The 19,095-nt window shown below is 45.2% G+C and overlaps 2 protein-coding genes across 2 annotated transcripts in view; one reads left to right on the forward strand and one right to left on the reverse strand.

The window, feature by feature from the left end:
• The window catches only part of LOC310669696 (discoidin domain-containing receptor 2-like), a 52,327-nt gene extending 38,559 nt beyond the window's left edge, over positions 1-13,768 (forward strand). The window contains exons 17-27 of the mRNA XM_083424167.1: positions 3,874-3,956; positions 4,880-4,988; positions 5,942-6,076; positions 6,566-6,703; positions 8,458-8,517; positions 9,027-9,108; positions 10,098-10,162; positions 11,130-11,299; positions 12,206-12,327; positions 12,720-12,866; positions 13,026-13,768. Of these exons, the coding sequence (XP_083280293.1) occupies positions 3,874-3,956; positions 4,880-4,988; positions 5,942-6,076; positions 6,566-6,703; positions 8,458-8,517; positions 9,027-9,108; positions 10,098-10,162; positions 11,130-11,299; positions 12,206-12,327; positions 12,720-12,866; positions 13,026-13,108 (1,194 nt within the window). The 3' untranslated portion in view covers positions 13,109-13,768. The remainder of the gene's footprint in view (positions 1-3,873; positions 3,957-4,879; positions 4,989-5,941; positions 6,077-6,565; positions 6,704-8,457; positions 8,518-9,026; positions 9,109-10,097; positions 10,163-11,129; positions 11,300-12,205; positions 12,328-12,719; positions 12,867-13,025) is intronic.
• Positions 13,769-14,918: 1,150 nt separating this feature from the next.
• ENTPD8 (ectonucleoside triphosphate diphosphohydrolase 8) overlaps positions 14,919-19,095 on the reverse strand; it is a 29,291-nt gene continuing 25,114 nt past the window's right edge. Inside the window, exons 9-10 of the mRNA XM_083423810.1 lie at positions 18,025-18,162; positions 14,919-16,504 (exon numbers count right to left, since the gene is read on the reverse strand). Of these exons, the coding sequence (XP_083279936.1) occupies positions 16,322-16,504; positions 18,025-18,162 (321 nt within the window). The 3' untranslated portion in view covers positions 14,919-16,321. The remainder of the gene's footprint in view (positions 16,505-18,024; positions 18,163-19,095) is intronic.

Raw genomic sequence — 19,095 nt, forward strand, 5'->3', positions numbered from 1 at the left:
ATTAAGTTTGTAAACTGAGGTACCACTGTACAGTGGTGCCCCGCAAGATGAATGCCTCGCAAGACGGAAAACCCGCAAGACGAAAGGGTTTTCCGTTTGCAGAGGCGCTTCGCAAGACGAATTTCCCTATGGGCTTGCTTTGCAAGACGAAAAATGACAAAAAAAATTGAATTTTTTTTCCGCTCCAAAACCCCTTATTTTGAATCGCTAAGCTGCTAAAAGTATTTTAGCAGCAAAACCGCTAATCTCCCAAGCGTTAAAAAGCCGTTTTTAGCCCTTAAAATGTCAATAGCGCTAATAGCGCTACTCCGTCAATGGGCTTGCTTCGCAAGACGAAAAAACCGCAAGACGAAAAGACCCGCGGAATGGATTCTTTTCGTCTTGTGAGGCACCACTGTACTTTTTTGTTTTGTTTACTTCTGCAAACCTACCCAGGCATGTCATTTTAACGACCAATTTTTACGTGTGTTTTTATTATGCATAATGGCTTTACGGCTGCTGGTTTAATTATATTTTTAAAATGTATGTTAACTAGTTTTCCATGCTTCTCTTAACTGGTATTTTTAAATGACAGTTTTAGATTGCCCATTGTAAATCGCTTAGAGCAGGGGGTCAGCAATTTTTTCTAGTAGCTGGCCAGTCCACTGTCTGGAGGTGGCGAGGCGGAAGGAGCCGGAGCCGGTGGTGGGCGCTGCCTTGCCTCCTTGCGATGGGAAGAAGAGGCTGAGCGGCGGCAGCTCTGCCAATCAGACACCGTGCCTGATTTACCTCAGTGCGGCGTGGGGACGTCTCTGCCAATCAAACACCACTGAGGTAAACTAGGCGCAGCATTTGATTGGCAGAGACGTCCCTGTGCCACGCTGAGGTAAACCAGGCACAGCAATTAAGTGGCAGAGCCACTGCCGCTCGGCCTCTTCTTCCCGTTGCCGTCACCGGGAGTCTCGGCTTCACGGCAGGTTCTGGCTTTGTGGCATGGGGCACGGGCTGGATTTACGACCCATGTGAAGCTGATCCAGTCCACGGACTTTAGTTTGCCAACCCCTGGCTTAGAGGCATGTGATTTTTTAAAAAATCAAATAAGTGGTCTGCTGCAAATGTTGTTAAATAAATAAATAAGGGTTGCTCTATGATACTAAAAAAATATAAATAAATAGGTATACACTTGTGGAGGAAAGAAGTACCGTATTTAAACTGTGCACGTAAGGAATGTAACGTGTGAAGTTTGCTCACATAAAGTAAATCAATGCAGGTATAAAAAGTATTGTGGGGAGAACAAACGATATTCATATTCAGCACTTCCTGGAGAACCAGGTTACCACAGCAGGAAGCAACTGTTGAACAAATTTAGCAATTCCCAGAACGAATGAGTCAGCAACATGCCTCAGATTCCAGAACTAGCTAGTGCCCATTGAGACTGGTGAGGCAGAATACAAGAAGCCCAAAACAGAAAAAGTGTTCTGGTATGGCTAAGCCTAGGGACGGAAAGAAATTTGGTTCAGTTTTCATTTTAAATGCAAAGATACCTAATTCACATGCACAAATATTTGCACCAAATTTTGTGATGTAATTCTCCAGCCATAAGAACACATAATGAAAGTATTAGTGAAAATAACATACAAAAATATTAGAGGACATCACTTGCAAAAAAAAGAGAGGTGCATGTTGGCAGAAATGTGTACAAAGCTGCCCAATTTTCATGAGAACATTTTTTTAAAAAAAATCTGCAAACTGATCCAGAAATTTGGCAAGCTAAACTAAAGGTTGGAAAGATTAGAAACTGAAATTGATTGATTTGTCCAACCTTAGTTAAGCCTTAGTGGAGTACCTTTTTACAGAAGAAACAATGACTTTGCAAGTTCCTTCCTTAATGCTTTATCCCTCGAGGAATTCCTGACCTACTTTGCAAGCAAAAACAGAATTAGCCTCTCAGTGCAGCAATAGCTTAAGGTAACAATTTCCGAAAGAGACATTGCATTTCTGTCTCGGAATTACCAAGCTTGGGAAGGTGGGCTGAGCTAGTTCATACTTGGTTCCTGCATAGGAAGCTGTGTTATGCCAGCAGGTCAGAATATCTGTCCATCTAGACCAGTGTCGCCTACTCTGATTGGCAGCAGCTTTCTGGGGTCTTGGTCAAAAATATGACTTTTCCTTCGCTATTGCTACTTGGGATCTCCTCACCGCCCGCTTTTTTCACTGTCAGGTGTCAGATGTCAGGTTTCAGATGTCAGGTGTCAATTTTGAACCCCGTCCCATCCATGTGCAAAGCAAGTAGGTTCAAAGTCATTGAGCTGCAGTCCCTTTCTCTGTGGGAAATATCTCACCTAATATAACCAACATGCTTAACTATAATTAATGCATGAAGGAGTTAAAAACATAGAGTACTACCTGACTTAACTAGGTCACACCCCTTCAGGCTGGAAGGAAGGGCTACCAAACTCTTTGTTTTCCTACATTCCACCATTTCCCCCCACCATGTTAACTCTTCCAGTAAGGGTGCCTAAGCTGAATGCTCAAAGCTTCTACAGTATGGCTTTAACAAGCCATCTCTGTGTTTCTAAGCAAATGATTTAGAAACATTTACCTTTTTAGAACTAACATAAGTTTTGCTGCAGGGGACGCGGGTGGCGCTGTGGGTTAAACCACAGAGCCTAGGACTTGCTGATCAGAAGGTCGGTGGTCCGAATCCCCGTGACGGGGTGAACTCCTGTTGTTTGGTCCCAGCTCCTGCCCACCTAGCAGTTCGGAAGCACGTCAAAGTGCAAGCAGATAAATAGGCAGGAAGGTAAACGGCGTTTATGTGCGCTGCTTTGGTTTGCTAGAAGCGGCTTAGTCATGCTGGCCACATGACCCGGAAGCTGTACGCCGGCTCCCTCGGCCAATATAGCGAGATGAGCGCCACAACCCCAGAGTCGGCCACGACTGGACCTAATGGTCAGGGGTCCCTTTACCTTTACCTTAAGTTTTGCTGCCTGGCTTTCTTGCTGCTGTATGGAAAAGCACATGAATCTGATCTTTGAATAGTTTTGTAAGTAAATCATATTTATCTTACCAAACATATCGCATATGCTAAGGAAAGTGGGGAGCTTTTGTAGCAACTTAAGGTAAAAGGTAAAGGGGCCCCTGACCATTAGGTCCAGTCGTGGCCAACTCTGGGGTTGCGGCACTCATCTCGCTTTATCGGCCGAGGGAGCCGGCGTACAGCTTCTGGGTCATGTGGCCAGCATGACTAAGCCACTTCTGGCGAACCAGAGCAGCGCACGGAAACGCCATTTACCTTCCCGCTGGAGAGGTACCTATTTATCTACTTGCACTTTGACGTGCTTTCAAACTGCTAGGTTGGCAGGAGCTGGGACCGAGCAACGGGAGCTCACCCGTCGCGGGGATTCGGACCCCTGTTCTTTTGATCAGCAAGTCCTAGGCTCTGTAGTTTAACCCACAGTGCCACCCGCGTCCCTATTGTAGCAACTTAGAAGGGGATATTTTAAACGTCTAACATCCTGCATTTCCACGCTTTACTTTGCTCCATGTTTTGAGATTTTAAATCACTGCATGTGCTCTCTCACCAAAGAGTACTTGCCCCAAATCTGGATCTAGACATCCAGGGAATTCTCCTTATATCAAACCAAATCAAACAACATGCTCAAAATGCATTTTGCCCTGCTGAGAAAAAGCTGTCAACTTTTTATGGCTGGCTCTATTTCTCTGCCTGTAAACAGCCTGACACCCAGTATAAGCAAACAAGTGATGCCTTTTCTCATTGTTTCATCTCTGTGCCAGGAAAAAAGCATTTCTTGCTGAATTTCTCCTGCTGTTAAAAAGCACAGGAGTAAAAAAGGAAATCTGGCAACCTTAACGTTATTTTTCTGCCTCCAGGCATTTGACCGATCCATTTCCAAAGACAATTGCTTAGCTGTGGGTTTCTTCCAGAGAGGATATTCTTACCTGTTGCTGGAGAGGTGAGTGTCTGCTGTTTCACTGTCAAAGGGTACAATAATTGAGCTCACACAAATATTATAGGAGCCAGAATGAATCCAGCGCACAAGCAGGGGAAAGGAAGGCAAACAACCAGCCAAGCCATGCAGCATATGTGGGGCAAAACTGATGTCAAGTTGCCACCTTTTTCTTAAGTGGAGCCCCTCCACCTTTTAACAGCAGTGGAATGGTGGAGAGAACTCAGCTACCTCCAGCTTCACTCCATGCCAGAAAAATGTTCATCTGTTGAATTTCTGATAAATAGGGGGTTTGTTAAATGTAGAGAGGAGAAACAGAGATCCTGTGGATTCTGTAAACTGGAAAGTGGAGTTCAATCCCATGCCCTCCAGCGTTTCTCCAATGAAAATAGGGATGTCCGATTCCATACTACTACTACAACTACTACTACTACTACTACCTTTATTATTTATGCTCCACCCATTGGACTGGGTTGCTCCATCCAGCCACTCTAGGCGGCTTACAACATATATAAAAATCATAATAAAACATTAAAATAACTTCCCTGTACAGAGCTGCCTTCAGATGTCTTCTAAAGGACGTATAGTTACTTATCTCCTTGGCTTGAGGCTTGCACACCATATGCTCCAACATTTCTCTGATGAAATGTTGGGACGTCCTAAGGAAAAGTGGGACATTCCAGAATCAAATCAGAAACCTGGACGGCTTCTGTCTCTGCAATCCTGTTTTGTGCACATATGTCATCAGGGGTGGGGTAGGTGGGCATGGTTAAGGGGATGTTGGCCAAACGGGGAGGTCTGGAGGGTCCTCAGACCCCACGGGGGCTCCTCACACCTAGGCTATATCTAACAGCAATAACAGTGCAATTCTTTTCCTGATCTCAGTATTTTACTTTCCTAAACACATTGTTGTTTTCTTCCCCTGCCAGATATGAAGAAGCCCTGAATGATTTCAGGCTTGCCCTGCTGCACCTCAGGAAGAACCCCTGCATTGATTATAAGCAGCTGGGTCTGAAGTTTGTGTTGTGTGCCTGGGAGGTAAGGTGATGTTAAGAGCATCATACGATGATGACTCAGCAAAACAATCCATAATAGACGTAACTAGGGACTGCTGCCCCTGCTTGCTCTGCTCACCAACCCCTTTGCCAACGCCCCTTCCTCTACACCTGGCCAATCCCCCCTCCTTTTACACTTCCTTCACCTTACACCTCCCCTTTCATAACCTATCCTCTCATACTTCCTCTATCCCTCCCTTCACAGCTTGCCCAAACAGTCTGTGTACCTGTGTACACAGAAGCTGAACCGTACAAATAAACATGTGCACATGTACCCCCAGAATCCCCTGGGACATGGACTTCCCATTCTGGAAAGCAGTAGCATAGCACTTTGAACTGTCAGGGATTAGCCAAAAGGATCCTGGGAAGTGTAGTTTGTTCAGGATGCCGAGACTTCTAACACCCCCCTCCCCCCCATACACATTCCCCACACAGAGGTACAATTCTCAGAGATCCCCATGAAGAGCGATTGATTGTTAAACCATTCTGGAAATTGTAACTCTGTGAGGGGCAACTCCCACAGGAAGTAGTGATGGTGGCCAGCTTGGATGGCTTTAGAAGAGGATTAGACAAATTAAAAGAAGAGGATAAGGCTACCAGTGGCTACTAGCCGCAATGGCTATGTTCCACTTCCACTGTCAGAGACAGGGTGCCACTGAACTCATGTATCGGGATCATGTATAGGGAAAGTGTGGTTGCAACTAGATCTTTCTTGTGCTCTTCCAACAAGTGGTATCTGACTGGTCTGCTCTGAGTAAGATTAGCACTGGATGCAACCCTACGGTTCTATGCCATGAAACCTGTGTAATGATAAGAGTTTACTATTTAGAGGTCTTACAAAGTTGGTAATTGAGGACTTTCCTTCCTGCTGAAGAACCCAGTGTAATGTCTGAGGCTTGCATCCAGCAGAAATGTTATTTCTTATGTGGTCTGCAGGTGGCATACAACACTGCTGCGGCTCACTGCCGTCTTGGACAGTGGCAGGATGCTCAGCAAACACTGAAGGAGGCTGCTAGAGAGACCCCAAAGGGTCAAATCCACCACCTTGATAGTGCTCTGAAGCAAGTGCAGGTATGATTTGCTGCATTAACCTGAGGAAGTCGGTTTTTCCTGGTAGTGTAGATCCACCTTCCAAGGAAGAGGTTGCTTAGCAGAGGCCGACACACACACAGGGCGTCTCCAGATGCCCTTTTTATTGCCCACTCACACCTCTCCATCCAGACAAGCAAGAGGGCACTGCTGGAGTTCAAGGACACATTCCAGCCAAAGAAAAACACTCAAGGGAGGTGCAAAGAGAAGCCAGCGAGGGGTGTGGCATTTGGGGAGTTTCAAGGGCCAGGTGGAGACGCTTGGAGGGTCACATATGGCCCCTGGGCCTGAGGTTCCCCACCCATGAAAGAGAAAACTGCCCTCTGGCAACTCTTTACACAGAGGAGTTTCCTCTGCAAGGCAGGAGCCTAGACAAGATGAACTTCCTTTCTGCATCTTCAGGTAACTGTGTATATCCAAGAAAAGATAACCCTGTTGTGAATAGTCTACCCTAAACCTGCCCTGTCCTAGGAACATCTCTTCTTGGAACCCCGGAGTGTCCCTCAGGGGGAGATCTTCAAGCCCCCAAAGAAGGACGTGGAAGAGCTAGAAGAAAAAGACTTCCTGGGCCAAGCCAAGGTAGAACCTCTGACTCCGCAGATAAAAGGGGTGATGTTCTTCTGCTGTGATGGGGCCAGTTTTCCCCAAAGGGAGTCACCATGCTTCTGGGCTGAACTACTTTGGTAAAGGAGAGGGGTGGGGCTCACATGCTGGAATGTTCTCCTGTACAACTCTCCTCCCCCAACAACCTTGCATGTAGAAATAAAGCTTGTCGGGGAGGTTCCCTGTTTACAAAATTGTCCCACCTGGCACCAATTTTCTCATTGTTTTGCAACAGACAAAAGCACCCTTTCTTTTTTTGGACTTTTGGCCATCATCAATTATTGGATGTTTGCATTTTGAGTATTTTTTTAAACATGCTTGTATATGTTTTTGATTGCATTTTCACTCTGGCTGTAAATCGTTTTGGCACTTTCTGTAGAGGGATTTGCTAGGGGCTCCCACCCTTGCTCATCCTCCTTGTCCCAAGCCCCTCCTCTCTTGCTCTATGCCCTTTTAAAGAAGGGACAGGGTAGTCACTTCATACAATGGCTTGCTCTCCCCTCTGTTAAGTAGCTTGCCTGTGCCTGCCTGCCATCCCTCATGCTAGAATTGGCATGGCCACCTATGGCTGCACAAACTGCAGAGTATTTGTTTATTTATTTTTATTTTTAAATTTCTATACCGCTTTATATTTTTAATAAAAAATCTCAAAGCAGTTTACAGCATATTAAATCAATAAAACAATAAAAAATAGCTGGGTGATGTTCCTCCGGCCTCATGAGGAGCCTCTTCAGTAGGGCTAGTGAGTGTGGGCCCCGCCCCCTAGGCCAGGTGGAAAGGGCCTTGCAGGGAGCGGCCTTCACGACCCACTGCCAGGTCTGCCTTACTCCAAACCATTCTTGCATTCAGCTGGTGCCCCTTATGCTGATGATAGATAGATAGATAGATAGATAGATAGATAGATGATAGACAGGCAGAGATAGAGAGATAGATGGATGAGCAAAGCCAGGAGAGAGAAAATTGTTGTTGTTGTTAAGGTTTGTTAAATGAATACTTTGCTTTACAACCAATAACATACAATAAAGTCACGTAAGCGTTGCAAAACACAAATTGAACAGTACAGTAGCAAATAATAGGCATTGCCCCAATGCCTGGGAAATCAAAAATAGTGCCAAATCAATGAGCCAGGAACTCCTCCCTCAGCAAGAGTATTCCATAAATGAGAGGCTTCCAAGAGAGGGCCCATTAACATGTATTTGTTCTCAGGATCCCAAATAACAGCCAGTAGTTGACACTGCACTCCTCTGGCTTGTAATGCTCATTTTAGGGTCAGAACTACCCAAGCTGTATGGAAATTTATTCACGCAGGCAACTACAGCGTCAAGAATGTTACTTGACCCAAAATGGAAAGAAGAAGAAGACCAAGCAAAAGAAGAATGAATACAAAAACTCATGGAATATGCAGAAATGGCAAAACTTACTGGAAAAATAAGAAATCAAGATAACAAACATTTTATAAAAGAATAGTAATGGTTTATTGAATATTTAGGGATAAATTGTAAACAGATAAGAACATTGGCAGGATTATTGTAATAACCTGCAGTTTTATAAGAGTATATATTTAAAATAGATGACTAAATGAGCAAATTAAATTAATTTAGATATGCAGAAAATATTAAAAGTAAATTTAAGGAACAGCAGAAAGAGGGGGAAGGAAGTCATGTTTTGAAATGTCAAAATGATAGTGAAATCAGTGAAATGTATAAAATTGAAAATCATAAAGAAAGAAATGCTCATTTTATACTACCCTCCCTTCACAGGTCATCTCTTCTGCTTATGAGGAAGATTGTGGCATCGGCTTTCATGATCCCCAGCCCCAGGTGAAGGGGGGAAAGCAAGGGAAGTATGTGGGATGCTCACGGGCTCCTGGCGCAGAGACAGCGGCTGCCAATTTCTTTCCCCTGGCTTCTCTCTAGAAGCACTGCCTGCCCTAAACCACCTATACTTCTCTGATTGCCACATCAGCCTGCCTCTCTCTCACAGCCACAAAGGTGGCCAGCTGACCTGAAAGTGGCCAGTGCCTGAGCTGTTGTATACAATATTTGCTGATGTGCAGAAATCAGCCACTGAAACTTATTGCAGTGCGTAGATCAACATATTAACCACCTCAGAGATGCAAAGGAAGCTGCTCTTAAATGGCACAGCTACAGAGGCTGGCTGGAAAACTTGGCAACCCTGTATTAGGTATTCCTGAACTTTAGCACCCCTTGCTTTGCTCCTCTAGTTATCATCTACTTTTGTTTCCACCCCAAGCTAAAGAGAGTAGCAACCTTTTGTTTGTGTGCATATAAGGGATTTGGCATATCTCGAAGCTTCTCACTTCTTGCAGAAAGGCAGCTGTGGGATTCCCCCACCACCTGGAAAAGAACCCCCCGCCCTGCCCTGCGAGAGGCAAAATATTCAGAAACCAGGTCAGCCACAAGAAGGGGATTTGTCACATATCTGGAGGGACCCTTTATATCCTCCCGTTTCTCCCAGTGGGTGTGCAGAGCTACAGAGCCTACAGCAAAGGAGATAGAGGGAGAAGGAACCAGTTTGCTTCCTTTCTCCATTGTTGCATATTGGTTAGAGTGTCTGACTAGGACTTGGGAGCTCAGGGCAGTGGCGTAGCGTGGGGGGTGCAGGGGGGGCCGGCCGCAACATCTGGGGGGGGGGGCGCGCTCGCACTCGCAGCTCTCTGCCCCTACCTGGCTCACTCACTCTCTCTCACTGCAGTGCTGGCTGTGCAAATCCAATCTGAGCCGCCGGGTCGCCACCCACTGTGGAGGGGAGGGTGCCAGGCGTGCGGTGCGGTGCGGAGAGAGAGCGAGGGACTATCTGGGGGAGGGACAGTGCAGCGGGGGGGGGGGGCGCAAATTACTTCCCTTGCCCCAGGTGCTGACAACCCACGCAACGCCACTGGCTCAGGGTTCAAATCCCCACTCAGCCGCAAAGTTCATCGGGTGACCTTGGGCCAGTAACTCTTCTCCCCGTCTCTTAGCCCAATCTATCCAGCAGGGTTGTGAAGGTAAAATGGGGAGGGGGAAGAACCATGGCGTGGGGTATAAAAGTAATATGATAAAGGCAGGGTTTAACTAATAGAATTAGGCTGCGTACACACCTGGAATTTGAAACACATCTCCTCCTCAAAGATTCCTGGGAACTATAGTTTACACCTCCCAGAGCTAGAGCTCCCAGACCCTTAATAAACTACAGTTCCTAATTTTTTTTTCTTGAGGGGAGATTCTTTAAATTGCATATTGTGCATTTTGTTATTGTAAGCTACTTTATGAGAGCCATATGGTGAAGAGCGGCGTATAAATTTTAAAATCTAAACATTAAATAAACATTAACTAAAATAAAAATAAAATATAAAAGCATATGCAGCTTTATTAGTAAGTGGGTGAAGCTTGTTTTGCAGCACCAGCCAAGGAAGATGACGACAGGGCAGACGTGAACATCGCTGGTCAAAATACATCCCTGGAGGTGAGACTCTGTATTTGCCATGGCAATAATGTGACATAACGTAATATAATGTAGTTGCAAAAGGGCTTTAGCTATTGCATCATGAACAGCCCTAAAATCTGCTTCAGAAGAATTGTAAGTTGTATGAATCTATCATATTGGCATTGTAAAGTTTGCCAGCCAGCTGTCCTGGAAAGATTGTCTCACAAAATCCAAGCAATGAGAGGTCAAAGAAAGGCGGACATGTTTTTGGCAGACTGGTGTTTGTTTATTGGTTTTATAAATAGTCAGGAATCTGGCAGAATGGTTCCAATTAACTGAGCTGGCCCATCCATGAGGAGGGGGGAAACACCCACCTCAGAGCAAGAGGCGGTCCTCTTCCCACCACTTCCATCGTCAAGAGGGAGGTTTTTGGATGCACAGTATTGCTACTCATCCTCACTGCCCCAAGGCGGAGAAGCTGAATTGCAATGCTTTGAGGAGTTTGGCAAAAACTGGGGTGCAGCGGCGGTGGAAGTGGGGTATGTGGTGGCAGCAATTCCTGTTTCACTTCAGGTGGCAAAACGGGATGGGCCACCCCTGCCAACTACATTTCAAATGGTATGGTCTTTGCAAGGGAAAATAGGATTAACTGGAGAAAAGTTAGATAAATTAAGAAAAACGAGATGTGGATCTAAATAACAGAGTCATTTATTTTGATTGTAGGTGATAAATAAACAGTGAGCACAGTGAAGGGAAAAACACTGTTACAGGAGACTGAATACCAAGTTAAAATAGAAGCTTCTTAATCCTATTTGTAGACTATATCGTGCTTCCACGAAATGCAATCTGTACCTGAAAATACTGTTTGGGGTGTCAGGAAGGGGAGTTGTTATATTTTTATTTATACTACACACACACACACACACACACACACACACACACACACACACACACACTGTTTCAGATGGTCCCTTTGCTCAGCCATACCTTTCCATCTCTTGAGCAGGACTTATCCTCTTCTGGGGAGGCTAGTGACATCACCAATGGGTTCATCCTGCTGAAGATTCACACTTCCTACTCTGTCAAGGTGAAAATGAGTCCTGTCCCATCCCTGGCTGACTTTAGGAACCTGCTACAGGAAGAATGCTGCCAGCAGGCTACACGGATGTCAGTGAGGTAGGTTCTGAGATACACATGAACTGGCACCAGGTAGGGATGAAAGCCGAATCTACAGTGGTGCCCTGCAAGACGAATGCCTCGCAAGACGGAAAACCCGCAAGACGAAAGGGTTTTCCGTCTGCAGAGGCACTTCGCAAGACGAATTTCCCTATGGGCTTGCTTCGCAAGACGAAAAATGACGAAAAAAATCAAATTTTTTTTTTGCTCCAAAACCCCTTTTTCTGAATCGCTAAGCTGCTAAAAGCATTTTAGCAGCAAAACCGCTAATCCCCCCCCTTAAAAAGCCGTTTTTAGCCCTTTTTTAGCCAATAGCGCTAATAGCGCTACTACGTCAATGGGCTTGCTTCGCAAGACGAAAAAACCGCAAGACGAAAAGACTCCCGGAACGGATTCTTTTCGTCTTGCGAGGCACCACTGTATCTGATCTGTGGCTTTCCAACACAATCTTCAAACCTATACAGTGGTACCTCTGGTTAAGTACTTAATTCGTTCTGGAGGTCTGTTCTTAACTTGAAACTGTTCTTAACCTGAAGCACCACTTTAGCTAATGGGGCCTCCTGCTGCTGCCGCTGCGCTGCCGGAGCACGATTTCTGCTCTTATCCTGAAGCAAAGTTCTTAACCCAAGGTAATATTTCTGGGATAGCGGAGTCTGTAACCTGAAGCATATGTAACCTGAAGCGTATGTAACCCGAGGTACCACTGTACACAGCTACCCTTTGAAATTTGCACTTCTCCTAATTTTGTGGCACAGTTCTCCAACCCAACAATGTTTACAAAAATGCATATGTATTAGGGTTCTTTGGGAAAAGCCATGAGCTTTAAATGCATGGTGTGTCCGTGCCACTCTTGCCTTAACAGCTTCCTATGTACTTGTGCATGATTGCATCACTGACCCTTTTCAGGTACAAGATTTCAGGTAGTGATGAGCTGATCCCTGTTAGCAGTGATGAAGAACTGAGGAACATCTGGCAAAGCATGGAAGGTGGTCAACTGACCCTCTGGTGCCAGGTACGTGTTGATTGGTGTTGGGTTATCTGGCTTAAAGACTGGGCAACAACAACAAATTTCCCTGCAAACAGGAGGCTAGCACACCAGTCCTGCCTTGCTGTTTTCAATTTTTAGTGAGATATTATTTTTGTTAATAATATTAATATTCAGAAATGGTATCCTCCAACCTGAAGCGGTAGAGTTAATTGTTTTACTCAAGCTCCCTCTACGACCTCATTCTGACAGTAAAAGCTGTTGGATGGTGGAAGCGAAATTCCTTGGAAGTGGGTAGGCTGTCCTTCGTTAGAAGCTGGCTGGCCACCTATTACAGGTGCTGCAGTAGTGGATTGCCTGCATTGGTAGGGGGTTTGACTAGATGACTTGAGATTCCTTACCAACCCTCTGATTCCAGTGCATGTATTGATCCAGTCCCATTTGTGTGTGTTCTGAAGGCCCAAAGGGATACCACGAGCAGGCCAGTACTCTACCACATGACTGCGTGTCACCCCTACACTGCTCAGGGCCAGGAGGATCTGTCTTTCAAAGAAGGTGACAAGCTGGAGATCCTCTCTGAAGGTAGGCAGGGCAGAGATGGATGTTTGATGGTCCCTGAAGGGAAAAATGTTCCCCACTCCCAGATTAAAAGGCACCAGAGGCACCTTCCTCATCTCCTTCTCTTGATCTGTGCCTTTGGCCATAAACCCACCTGCCTTCACCTTGGTTGTGTTTTTACAGTGAACAAGGAGTGGCTGGAAGGACGCTGCAATGGAACCACTGGCATTTTCCCAAAATGCTTTGCTGTGCGAGAGTGCTATTGATACCTGTTCCTAGTGCAGAAAAAAAGGGGGCTTGTCCCTTAGCTCACCCACCCATTCAATCACAGATGCTACAATCGACCCTTCCCTTGCCATTAGGTGCTGTGTTGCCCTTCAGACATGCTGAAAATGCATCTAAGTGTTGGTGAAGTGTTGGCTTCTTAGTAATGGAAACATTTCAGTGACTCATAAAGTCACCCTTTTTGCTTTGGTGACTGAAAAGATCAGAAAGAAAACCCTGGACAATATAGCAGTGAAATGTAAGGGAAACTCAGAGATCTAAATAGAGACTATTATTTGTGGCGCAGCATCCCTTTTGCTTATATTTATTTTTGATTCACATTTGTTATGGCCAATGGCTAGTACAATAAAGTTAATTGGATTGGAGTGTTGGTGAAAAGCAAATATATTTCCTTCTCTTGAGTTTGTAGTTAATGCATGAATTACTTTAAACCACCAGAGGGCACTGTTGGTCTAGCAATCTTGCCAGCACTTGCTTATCGTCTTTGCTTTGTCATCCTTAATGCCACCCCTAAAACTGAGCTATTTTGTTTGTTGCTCTGTCCTAACTTTTTAAGACAAGATATATGCTATTTCTCTCCTTCTATCTCCACTCATTCTGTAAACAGTTTCTGCATGAATAAAGCCTTTGAATTCCAGAAACTGGAAGTGATTGTTCCACTCTAATTCCAAGCTGCAAGGTCTGCTAACAGTAAAAACATGAGAAGAGCCCTGCAGGATCAGACCAAAGCTATATGTGCAGGGCTGGAAGGCAACAACCATTCCCCAAGGGCAGCTTTCCCCAGCAACTGTGATTCAGTGATCTGCTGAATGTGAATTTAGACCTCATGACTAAAAGATAAAAGATAAAAGGTAAAGTAAAGGACCCCCGGATGGTTAAGTCCAGTCAAAGGTGGCTATGGGGTTGTGGCGCTCATCTCGCTTTCAGGCCAAGGGAGCCAGCGTTTGTCCACAGACAGTTTTCTGGATCATGTGGCCAGCATGACTAAACTGCTACTGGCACACAGAGGACCGTGACGAGTGCCAGAGCGCACAGAAACGCCGTTTACCTTCCCGCCAGAGTGGTACCTATTTATCTACTTGCACTTTGACATGCTTTTGAACTGCTAGGTGGGCAGGAGCTGGGACAGAGCAATGGTTGCTCACCCAGTCGTGGGGATTTGAACTGCCAACCTTCCAATCGGCAAGCCCAAGAGGCTCAGTGGTTTAGACCACAGCGCCACCCGTGTCCCTACCTCATGACTAAGGTCAGGTTCACAACATACATTTAAAACACATCCAATGCACGTTTGAAGTAATGACCCCCGTGCACCCCACAAGAATCCTGGAAGCTATGGTTTCCCCCTTACAAAGCTACAATTCACAGCATCTTTAACTAGCTATAGTTCCCAGGATTCTTTGTGAGAAGTTACAACCTTTAAATATGCATTAGGCATGCTTCAAATGTATGTTGTGGATCTAGCTCCCTGAACTTGTCTCCTCCCCTTTTTTACAGCCACCTAAGCCTGTAAGGCAGGCTTTACCCAACCTGGCACCCTCAGCTCTTTTGGACTACAACTCCCATCATCCCCAGCCAATCACGGAAGCCAAACCCTGCCTCCAGTACCAAATCCTGCACTAAAAGGAAAAGTGCTGCTGGGTAATCCTTGATTTCATAAACCCATGAGGACTAGTGCAAAGCTTCCTTCATGAAGGATAAGTTTCTCTGAAAGCCAGATTTGGTCTTCATTACCAAATGCTTCAATAAAAGCAGAGCACTGCAGATAATTCCTGGTTTCATAGGTCCACAGTAAACACTTAGCAAAGTTTTTATTTGAGAAACGTGCAATAAAACGAATTATAAAGTTTTCTAGCGAGCACTGTGAGTTCAGTTCCTGATGACCCGTTTATTGAACATTTGTCCCGATTTGTTTGTGCAGAGTTCGCAGGGAGGTCATACAGTGTCCAACTGTTTATTGCACACTCATTCCAATTTGTTTGCAGGGAATTTCTATGGTGTCGGGTCATGTAAGTGCTATCCCACGCATTTCCCCATCGCATTTCTTGCCACAAAAAGTCCAGGTCTCTTTTTGTTGCACAAGTACGCCACATTCAATTTCATTTCAAATTTGAATTTTGCTGGTATGTGATGGAATCCCAACTGGAAAATGAAGACAGCCTGCACATGCCTTAAGTCTTGTGGAAAGTTTGTTCCTGATGGGGTTGAGAGAGATCCTTTCACCCACAAAAATATTTTGGTGCAAAAAAGAAAGAAAGAATGTAACTAGTTGTCCACAACAGGGAGATGAGAACCAGCCCCATAGAATCAACTCCCCCAAGTATTTACAGTATTTGCATGGTGTTTCTAGCACGCTTTTTTCGTCCGTGGCTGCATCTTTGGGGATCCCATCCCAGGCAGTTCCTCTTCCAGGCCTGAATCAGACCACTGTAGCTCCTGTCTGACTCCTGGCACCCTGCAATTCCTTTGCCTGAGAATCTATCATCTGCTTTAAACTTGTCTCTCACCTTGGTGCCAAGATCAATCCGAAGACCTGATAAGCAGCCTTGAAGTCCCGCTCTCTTGCCCACCAAGGCAGGCATCTGCACTTGCCAGTTGCAGGTTGGCACCAGTGAACTACTGGTCCAGTAAACAGCGGATGAGAAACAATATTACTAGTACTTGCAAATTCATTCCTATTACAATTAATTTTCATTAATAATAATATTGCTAGAGTGCTTTCGAGGGGGGGAGGTTAAAGCCCTACCTCCATTATTCCCAGTGAGTCTTAGGAGATTCCTGCAACACAGAACAGTTTTATCATCACCCTGTTTTTGGGGGGTGGGGGGGTTGATGAGAAAGAAAGCAGCTTGCCTCTGGCCTTTGCAACAGCTCACGGAAGAGATAAGTTTCGAACCAGGGACTTTATGGTTTACATGGCTAATATATTGCTGGGGAGGGGGGATTGTGGTACAATAAATTATATACTGCATGTACTTCTGAAAAGAAAAGGCATAATCAGTGTTAGTTGGGCAAGTAGTGTATGTTTGTCCCATTGGGTCTTAGAGAGTTGAAGCTGGTCTGGCTTGGTGGCGCCTGCCAATCTGTTTAGTGTTTGCTTGTTTGTGGGTCCGCTGAGGGGCTGGTGCTGACTGCCCCACCCTAACCCACACAGAGGCTGCGGGGAGGTGAACAGTCCAAAATGCCGCCCCTTTCTCTCAGCGCAGTAAATACATGACCAGCAGGGCAATACAGATTGCCAACACAGCGGCAATGAAGAAAATGCTGGCTGCCCACACCCCTTCCTCGTGCCCTCTCAGCTGTCGGGGGGCCTCTGCAGGGATCATATTGGTGAGGTTCAGCATGTAGCCCAAAGTCCAGCCAATTTCCGAGTTGGCAGCCTGCAAGAGAGAGAGTAGAGTCACAAAGGAAGGCAAACACAGTGCTCACCACTTAATGCTAATAGCCTTGCCATGAGCCAACACAAAGCTGGCATTTCAGGCAGAGGTGAGCTTCCTTGTCATAGGAAGAGCATTTGCTTGGCATGTAGAAGGTCCCAGGTTCAATCCCCAGCATCTCCTGGGCTGGGAGAGAACCTGGGGCTCCAGGGTCAGATCGTGTACTTAGGGCTATTTCACTATATTTTGTATCCCAAGATTTCTACCCATGTTTACTTGCTGCTATATAGATAAATGCATGAACCTGACTTTTGGAACTTTGTAAGTAAACCATTTCAAAACTCACTAAAGTGTGTGGTCTGTGGCTAAGAGCAGTAGAAACACGGAAGTTCTGAAAGTGGACTAAATGGGATATTAAAATGGTTTCAATAGCCTGTATCTTCACACCACACTGCTGCTTGCTTTTGTGACTTTTAAACTCTGTTGCTGGACAAAGATATATCATAATAGTGATAATTTATGCTGGAAATGTAAAGAAAAAGAGGGTACCTTTTATCATATGTGGTGGACCTGCCCTAAGGTGAAAGACTTCTGGGAGAAGATTTATAATGAATTGAAAAAAATGTTGAAATATACATTTATTAAGAAACTAGAGGCCTTTCTTCTTGGAATAACAGGTTTGGAATTGCCCAAAAAGATGTTAGATTGTTTTTGTATGCCACAACTGCAGCTAGAATTTTATTAGCTAAGAACTGGAAAGCACAAGAAGTGCCAACAGTGGAGGAATGGCAGATGATAGACTTTTCGGAGCTAGCCGAAGAGTCTGCGACCAGAAGGAGGAGGAGTACCAGGAGGAATGGATGAAATTCAAAGACTATTCAGTTAAATATGCTAAGATAATTTAAATAGAAATACTTCCAAATAACAGATAGGCTTAGGATTTAAATATGTGAAGTTATAGAATAATATGTTTAAAGTAAAGATGAAAAGAAAGAAAGATTAAGTAAATTTTATGAGAAACTTGTTTTGGAAAACTGTTACAATGATATATACTGAAATTCAATCAGGGGGATTTGAGGAAGTCACTTAACAATGTTACTAAGATTGGATGTATAGTTAAGATGTATGTATGTTTGTTTGTTTAACATTTTTGGAAAATTAAATAAAAAATGGGGGGGGGGATTAAACTCTGTTGCTGGGGGCTCTCTCTTGCTGGAGAAAGTGTTTAGTCCTGTGCTTTGGATCTAGAGTTCCAGCTAAGTATTTTGTTAATTATCCCACACAGGTGATCTATATCTATTTTCGCCTCCAGAAGCCCTTGTGAAAGTGATTTTTTTCAGACCATTGGCAAGGAGGAGAAAGGAATGAATGGCTTATGTGGGGGTGGGGAAGTGAAATGGGCAGAGACAGAAGAGGTAAGGACAACCTCTCTGCAAACAATCAGTCCCTTCAAAACCTGGGCTGGTTCAGATACCTTGGACCTAAACCATATATACTGACATGACCTCCAGCTCTGCCCTCACCCGCATCCGGAAGGCAATGTTGTTCCAGGTGTCCGTTCGAAAGCCATAACCGTCCAGCAAGATAGTAAGGATGTAGTTGGCACTAGCGCAGTAGTTTTTCAGATGGTCTTCCTTCTCGCTGGAGTAACTGGATTTCAACTGAGGAAAGGCAGGGGGAGAGAGAGACAGCATTTCAAGAGCAGCTGAGGTAGGAGTGTTCATTTCCTGACCATTGGTTATACTGCCTGATTTGATGCAAGTTGGAGTCTGACCATATCTAGAGGGCACCACATTGGCTACTCTGACCAGCTGCAACTCAGCACAACTACCTGAAATCATTTGAGGGCAGGGATGGGAAACCTGTGGCCCTCCAGATGTCATTGGACTATAACTTCCACCACCCTTGACCATGAGCTGTGCTGCCTGGGGGTTGGTGAGAATTCTAGTTCAGCAACATCTGGAGGGTGACAGGGTTTCCCATGCCTGGATTAAGGTGACTGAAGGGTCCTGTTGTGTGAACCTTCAGGACCTTCCAGAAGGGCAGCTGTGTTTCAGTAAGGACAGCTTTGGGTCTTGTGGCACCTTTAAGGATGAGCATAGGTCAATGCCAGCTGGACAGCCCCCAGTGGCAGTACCTCATCTGGGATAAGGGACCATGGGCTACAGTTTGTTCTTCAAAAGATAGTACAAAAGATTTTGGCAGGTGTAGTTCATATCACAGTGTCGAACTGTATTCCTGCTAAAACACCTTTCTGTGTAAGTATAAAGCATTGCCGACGACTTTGGAGCAGGCTGAGAACAGACCCAGGGAACTGAGTCTGGGGCTTTGGTAGCATCTGAAGGCTGTTGGCTGTCTTCCTAGGGAGAAGGTGGAGAACCTCAGGTACAGGGGCTAAATCCAGCCCTTCAAATCTCTGTATTTGGCCCTCAGGCCTCTTGCCAGGTGGTGAAGAAGAGTTTGGATTTGATATCCCGCTTTATCATTACCCAAAGGAGTCTCAAAGCGGCTAACATTCTCCTTTCCCTTCCTCCCCCACAACAAACACTCTGTGAGGTGAGTGAGGCTGAGAGATTACAGAGAAGTGTGACTAG

The sequence above is a fragment of the Podarcis tiliguerta genome (genome assembly GCF_965153285.1).
Source record: "Podarcis tiliguerta genome assembly, chromosome: Z".
Classification (NCBI taxonomy): domain Eukaryota; kingdom Metazoa; phylum Chordata; class Lepidosauria; order Squamata; family Lacertidae; genus Podarcis; species Podarcis tiliguerta.